The following is a 7,508-nucleotide window of genomic DNA, read 5'->3' on the forward strand; positions in this document are numbered from 1 at the left end:
CAGCTAGTACCGAATGGTATGATGAAGATTAAGATTCTGGTGTTATAACACACAGTGAGAGTTTGTGGTTTACATCAGATTACTATAAATATCCTGATCTACTACTGTGACAATTAGCAGGTATGAAACACGAAAAATCATAAGTGTTTCATTATGGTAAGGAAAGAGACCTTAACATGGACATATGCATTTAGCTAGAGTTTACCTGGGACTTCTCAATGGTGGTGTTGTACCGATCGCACATCGGGCTAATGTCTAATCCTTGTCTTCGTTCTTTGTCCCCTTGCTGGTAAAACTCCTCCATAAGACGATCCACCCACTTCTTATAAAGCTCTAGATGTTTTGTTGGATTGCTGAGGTCAGAGCAATGGATCATGTTCTGAAGGACCTGCACAGTTACCATAGTAACCAATAACTTTCAGTCAAACTGTTATAGACAATTCGATCAAGTTAAGATGTAAATTTCAGAATAGGCTGTTTTTAATTTCTATAAAAAATTATGATGGTGTATTACATTTTTCAAAAATCAAGCAGTTGGTTCAAAAAGCCAAAATTTTGTGACAAAAAATCACGTTAAATGGAGATGATTTTATATTTTTCATGTTTGTGTAAAATTATCATTCTAGATATATCACTTGTTTCCTGCAAGTCACTGCCGAAAAGGCTCTTCTTTCAATACCAGAATGTTTCATTCGAACCGTAACTTTTAAGGTATTATAGTGTGTATAAACAGTGTCTCATACAATATTTTGTATCTCATTCTTTAGCCCAATCAATAAGTTCTGCTATTGAACAAAAGGCTTCTTGGGTAGGGACTTGTGAGAGACAAAGCACAGATCTGCAATACTATTTTTACATGCCTCTGATTTTGAATACAAAATGTATAAAGTAAGAGGAACATGGAAAAAATAATAATCACTGCAAGTTTACATGGATTTTACCAACAATTTTAGGCCTGTTGGTTTCTAATGCTTTACCAGCTTTAGGCGTTTAGATAGAAACAGATAGTATAGAATGGGATCATCCTATATTGTCACCATGGGTAAGAAGAGGTTAGGTAATGCTTTTGTGAAGACTTAGAACGTCAACAAGCTTAGAACAACATAAGTGAATTTACTTCTTAGAAGTTAAACTTTTGAAGAAGAAACTAGTTAATTTATTAGCGATTCTTAACTCTCAAATTAATGACTTGTCTTGTTTTTAAACTAGTGTCCAGGACCTCATTACACCACTCTTTTATATCTCTGATGCATAAGTAGTTTAGAAATACTGGTAGGGCAACCAATGGTAAATCTATGGTTAATATGGACTGCTCCTTTACTTATGAAACACTGTGATACAGGTCTTATTTTGTCACTGATGAAAAGAGTGTTAAACTGCTCCAGTAAGAAGTAGACCACTAAAACGTTTAGCTTACTTGAATCCTCTCTGTATAGTGGTTCAGAACAATAACACCTCCAGTCCCAGCAATCTTCTTTGTTTCCACCATTGTCTTCAAATCAGCAAGAAGATTCATGTGTTTTGACATATCAGTGGCCAAAACCTGTGGTGGGTAAAGTCAGTGGAACCATGGTAAAAATATCCGTGACTCAAATGTCACATAAATAAACAGCAGAATCAATGTGAGTATTGTTGATCCTAAAGTCTTACAACTGAAGAGGATATTTCACTCTTTGACTAGAAAACGTTCTACTTAAAGACAAACAGAACAAAACAGGATTTGCTAACATCATGATCATATGCTAAAAGTTTAAAAAAATAAGATTATACTGCTTATCTATCTCTCCCTACCCATTCTCTTTTCACCCAACTATCTTATTTTATCCTCTAAAAGTTGCTGAGCAACATAACTATAAAGCTTTGCTAAGAAAACACACAATGTGCAATTAAAATTTGCAATTAGCTTATTCAAACTTATATAATATTGTTACGACAGCGGAAGTCACACGACTCTGGGAGCATGTGCGCTGGAGTTTCTAGAAGGATCATGACTTATCAGGGAACCTCGCGAATGTCCCAGTGTTTGCTAGATGCCCTCTTTTTTAGTATAAAAGCAAGCAAAAAGGATAGAATTGCATAGATAGATATAGAGATAGAGATAATTGAGTCAAGTGGACAGTAGGCACAGTAAATAAAGTGTGTGAGCCACTGTGAATTATAGCATGTGTTATAAAGGTTGTTAAGTTTAAAGTGACTGTGGAAATTCTGTGTATTACTAAAATTTGTATCAAGAAAGAATAAACAGTTTTAATTAAGAAAGGACTTGTATCGCCGAAGTTCCTTGGAAAGAAGTTATACCAGAAATTAACAAACAAACAGAGACTTAACAATATTTAAACTTATGTACCACTATGAAAACATGGTAACCCTCTATTATAACAGCCTTGAATAATAGCATGTTGACAAAAATTATGATTATAACACACTTATTTCATTGATAATAATGAAAAATATACATTTAGATATTACTTACCATGTCTATTGCAATCTTCCTAAATGTCTGTTGCTGTTTCCTGTTCAAATTATTTAAAATATTACAGTTTTCATCTTGCAACAGTTTGAAAGTAACTGCTAAGGAGTGGTTCTCCAAAACAGACTCATCGTTGTACATCATTGCTAGTTCAGAAACTGGAAAGGAAAACGTAAACAATATTTTTGTATATTTGTCCGAACACAGGCCATAAAGCTAGCAAGACAACATAGTTTACATCACCATAGATAAAGAGAAGTTAAGTAAACATGACTGAACAGAAACAGGTTAACAAATATGATCGACTACTACTGTAACTTGATTCATTTAATAGTACTCTGTGTAAACTACTTGTACCTGATGATGACATAAGGTTGTTAAAATATTGTATATTTATATTAAGGATTCTTTCACTAACCATACAAGCCATCTTCAAACTTTAGATTCATACAGTAATACTGGTAAATCAACATGACTAACTAAGACTGTAACTATATTCATACAGTAATACTGGTAAATCAACATGACTAACTACGACTGTAACTACATTTATATAGTAATACTGGTACATCAACATGACTAACTAAGACTGTAACTATATTTATATAGAAATACTGGTAAATCAACATGACTAACTAAGACTGTAACTACATTCATACAGTAACACTGGTAAAAGTTACAGTCTTAGTTAGTCATGTTGAAGTATTACTATATGAATGTTAGTTACAGTCGTAGTTAGTCATGTTGATTTACCAGTATTACTATATAAATATAGTTACAGTCTTAGTTAGTCATGTTGATTTACCACTATTACTATATAAATGTAGTTACGGTCTTAGTTAGTCATGTTGATTTACCACTATTACTGTATGAATGTAGTTACAGTCTTAGTTGTTCATTTTGATTTACCAGTATTACTGTATGAATGTAGTTACAGTCTTAGTTAGTCATGTTGATTTACCAGTATTACTATATAAATGTAGTTACAGTCTTAGTTAGTCATGTTAATTTACTTATTTATATAGTAATACTGGTAAATGAAACACTTCTAGTTAAGCAAAATGATCAATATTTGGTTGAATTTATAAGGTTGAGTAATAGAGCTGCAACCTGTTCCTTTTCTTTTTGGATTAACAAACTAAAAATCAAACCCACTGAGTACACCTAAACAATAAAAGTAAATGTTAAGGTGATCTAATGAATAAACTGCTTTAGGTTCAGAATGCATCATCATCAGGCAAAATCCATAAACAGAAAAGGGAAACCAGAGTTCCCAGTTTCTCTATGTCTATGTACAACAAACAAGCCTTACATCCAGCTGAGATCAATTCAGCAAATTATCCAGCATATGGCTGGGTGTTGAAAGTGCAAGATTTCTGTTAAGCCTAGAGTCATGTGTGAAAGGCCCTAAGGTCAGGATTAGCACAGTTTAAAATATGGAAATCTGTACTAAAATCTAAAAGTATTAATTTATCTTTATATTTACGTTAAAGAATCTTCAACTTATCACATCTACACTGACCAACAACTGAAAAGATTATATTAAAAGAAGAAAATAAACTTTGTTGCATTGGTCAAAAAAGGGTTAAGCAACATAAATAAAACTTATAAGCGTTGACCAGACTGTATTGGTAAAGAAAAGATCAAGCAACAAAAACCAAACTTCCAAAGAACTTACAAGTGTTGACCAGATACTGATTCGTCAGTCCTGGATGATCCACATCATGAACAGCAGCAGCAAACAATGCAGCAAGAACTTCCAGGTCTGTAAACACTGACTAGAAAAAAACAATAAAATAAATACAAGTACAATTGGATAAGAAACATAAGATGGAACAGAATAAAATTCTGACCATGATTTTTTATATGAAACTAATTACCAAATTAAGGAAATACATCATTTATTCACAATCAGGGTTTCACCAATAAAGGCATCATGACGTGACATGTACAGTTGTCTTGGTTTTCCTCAATCTAATAACATTTTTGTTGAAGAAACATACTCAGTTCTGATATTTTGATGAAAGAACCTAAAACTCTCTCACAATTACAAGTAAAAGAAAATCCCAAAAAATGTTCAGTTTTAAATCTTGATACAAGGACATTTAAATGACATATGATTGTCCATAGTCATTTGAAAAATTAATAAATGCAGACTCCAAATCACATTTTCCATGGTTTTCCCCAATAGTAAGTCACTAGGTTGTTTAGTTTTATAAATGTAATTCATTATACAGAACTAAGGGAATTGGTTACAACTTACAAGAAGTTATACTTTTAAATACGGGATGGTTGCACCAGTACTTACGTGAAATGCAGGAGAGAGCAGGAGAACATTGATTGACTGGGTTACATCAGCTGCGTGAATGCTGTTATGATAAGGGATTTGGAGGTAGTGATCTTCCAGAGTTACAAGAAAGTTGATCAAAGTCTTTGCCGAGATCTTGAAAGTGTTCAAGAAACCTCTGTCCTTAAGCAATAAAAACATTCAAACTTATATATCTCCTTAATTATAAAGGTTTTGCATAAAAACATCGCAATCGAATATGCAGATATGAAGCTGCTTAAAAAAATTACTGCTGAATCTTCCAAAGAATAGTTACTACTTTTCATGAGTTATGTTATAACTGTGATAAAAATTACAGTGAAAACTATACATAAAACACAGACTGTATAAAGACGAAGTGGAATACGTGTTGGAGAAAACGTAATACCATTCACTCAATGCTATAAAAAATAAACCAAATTATTGAAAACAAAATCTGGTTTCTAAATTCTGTAATCCTACCTATTAAAAATCAGGAATATGTTGTGGTGTTAGTGAGGACACCCGATGTTAGGAATGCCAATGAACAGTTTATAATGAGAACTCACTTTAAAAATCGTGTACGTCACTGCTGTAAGTGGCCGGTAAGAAGAGCATTCTGCAATCCTGAAAATGTCAACTCCCCACTTATCTATATTTTCAAGAAGCTGTGAAAGCAAACAGATAGAATTAATATACGTATGTTTTAAAAAGTATTTTACAACAACTTCAAATCTACAACATGATATTCATGATTATAAATATGGTTAACTGAGACACAGTAGACTTTAAGAAAATAATAATTTGCATAGAGACATTTAAAGACACATTATATTAAGAAAACAAAACAATTGTTCTCAACCAGGCCAAACTATTTTTAACTTGCCCATATCTGTAACCTTGTTAATCTACACATTTTTGTGGCTTTACTTACTATACTAACTAATATGACCACATAGTTATACATTTCTTAATCTATAAGAAACGTTTTATAACTGTATCTGCTTTACCTTTCCTAGTTCTTCTTCGTGTGGCGTGTTTACTCCATAATTCGGCAGCCTTGTAATGCTGCTTGTCTGGCACAATGACTTCTTAACTCCAGAGATTTGAAAGATTGCCTGGCCAGCCTTATGTTGAGGTTTGTGATTCTGATGTTCATTCTCAATCAGCTTTGTTGGAATATCCAGATCTTGCTGCTTATCTAATTCAGGTCCAAAATCTTTAGGTTTATTATTTATACACAATTACAAAACTCAGTTATCATCTCTGTAAAGAAGAAAAAAGATATCTGACAGTAATACAGTCAGTTATCACCTCTGTAGAGGAGGACAAACTGATGTCTGACAGTAATACAGTCAGTTATCATCTCTGTAGAGACGAACAAAGAGATGTCTGACAGTAATACAGTCAGTTATCACCTCTGTAGAGGAGGACAAACTGATGTCTGTCAGTAATACAGTCAGTTATCATCTCTGTAGAGAAGGACAAAGAGATATCTGACACTAATACAGTCAGTTATCACCTCTGTAGAGGAGGACAAACTGATGTCTGACAGTAATACAGTCAGTTATCATCTCTGTAGAGAAGAACAAAGAGATGTCTGACAGTATTACAGTCAGTTATCACCTCTGTAGAGGAGGACAAACTGATGTCTGTCAGTAATACAGTCAGTTATCTCTGTAGAGGAGAAAGAAAGTGATGTCTGTCAGTAATACAGTCATCATCTCTGTAGAGGAGGACAAACTGATGTCGGACAGTAATACAATCAGTTATCATCTCAGTAGAAGAGAAAAAAAGTGATGTCTGTCAGTAATCATTTCTGTAGAGGAGGACAAACTAATGTCTGACAGTAATACAGTCCTGCTTATAAAGATGTACGAACAGTGCAAGTCAGATGTACCATTGTGGTAAACACACATAAATGTTGGTAATTATAAAATCATGATCTCTGACACATTTTTGGAGCACTAAAAGAATGTAGTTTAATTAATCTACTTTACTGGATAACTAGATACTGATAAATGTTAATCAAGTGAACAAGTTATAAGAAAACAACTGCTCCAAACTGAAAAAAGCATTACGTATACTTCTGAATAAAACAATCACTACATTTGATCCTTCCAGAATTATCCAAGAATTAAATAAAACTTTTATAATATAGTTTGGTAAATAATTTCTTCAGATTATTATGCCAATTGTTCCTCCAGATTTGCTGATAATGTAGTATGACAAATAATCTTTCTAGATAATCCAATCCCTGAAACATTTTAGTAACTTTTGCCAGAATAAACAGTAATATATTGTGACAGATGAGAAAAAGATATAATTTTCTAAATGAAAATTTTTCATCAAGTTAGGACTGAATAACCATTCTGTACACACGTGTTCTGTAAACTTACCCAAAAATGTACTGAAGATGTAATCTGAGATCTGACTTCCTGAGTTAGATTCTGAGAAATGTCTGAGTTCCTTATTTAACATCATCTTGAACTAGAAATAAGGTAAAATAATATTTTTTAAGTAATTACAATCCAGAACATCAAGGTTGAGCTACGTACTGATAAACTAATGATTACCATTCAGGACATCAAGGTTGAGCTACGTACTGATAAACTAATGATTACCATTCAGAACATCAAGGTTGAGCTACGTACTGATAAACTTATGATTACAATCCAGAACATCAAGGTTGAGCTACGTACTGATAAACTTATGATTACAATCCAGAACGTA

General features: G+C 33.0%; 1 protein-coding gene across 1 annotated transcript in view; it reads right to left on the reverse strand.

The window, feature by feature from the left end:
• The window catches only part of LOC106468212 (cAMP-specific 3',5'-cyclic phosphodiesterase-like), a 23,351-nt gene that overhangs the window by 4,007 nt on the left and 11,836 nt on the right, over window positions 1–7,508 (reverse strand). Inside the window, exons 6-13 of the mRNA XM_013928626.2 lie at window positions 7,175–7,265; window positions 5,786–5,976; window positions 5,345–5,443; window positions 4,779–4,940; window positions 4,149–4,248; window positions 2,474–2,628; window positions 1,418–1,543; window positions 206–388 (exon numbers count right to left, since the gene is read on the reverse strand). Coding sequence (XP_013784080.1) covers window positions 206–388; window positions 1,418–1,543; window positions 2,474–2,628; window positions 4,149–4,248; window positions 4,779–4,940; window positions 5,345–5,443; window positions 5,786–5,976; window positions 7,175–7,265 — 1,107 coding nt within the window. The remainder of the gene's footprint in view (window positions 1–205; window positions 389–1,417; window positions 1,544–2,473; window positions 2,629–4,148; window positions 4,249–4,778; window positions 4,941–5,344; window positions 5,444–5,785; window positions 5,977–7,174; window positions 7,266–7,508) is intronic.

The sequence above is a fragment of the Limulus polyphemus genome, unplaced genomic scaffold, assembly GCF_000517525.1.
Source record: "Limulus polyphemus unplaced genomic scaffold, Limulus_polyphemus-2.1.2 Scaffold2917, whole genome shotgun sequence".
Taxonomy (NCBI): Eukaryota; Metazoa; Arthropoda; class Merostomata; order Xiphosura; family Limulidae; genus Limulus; species Limulus polyphemus.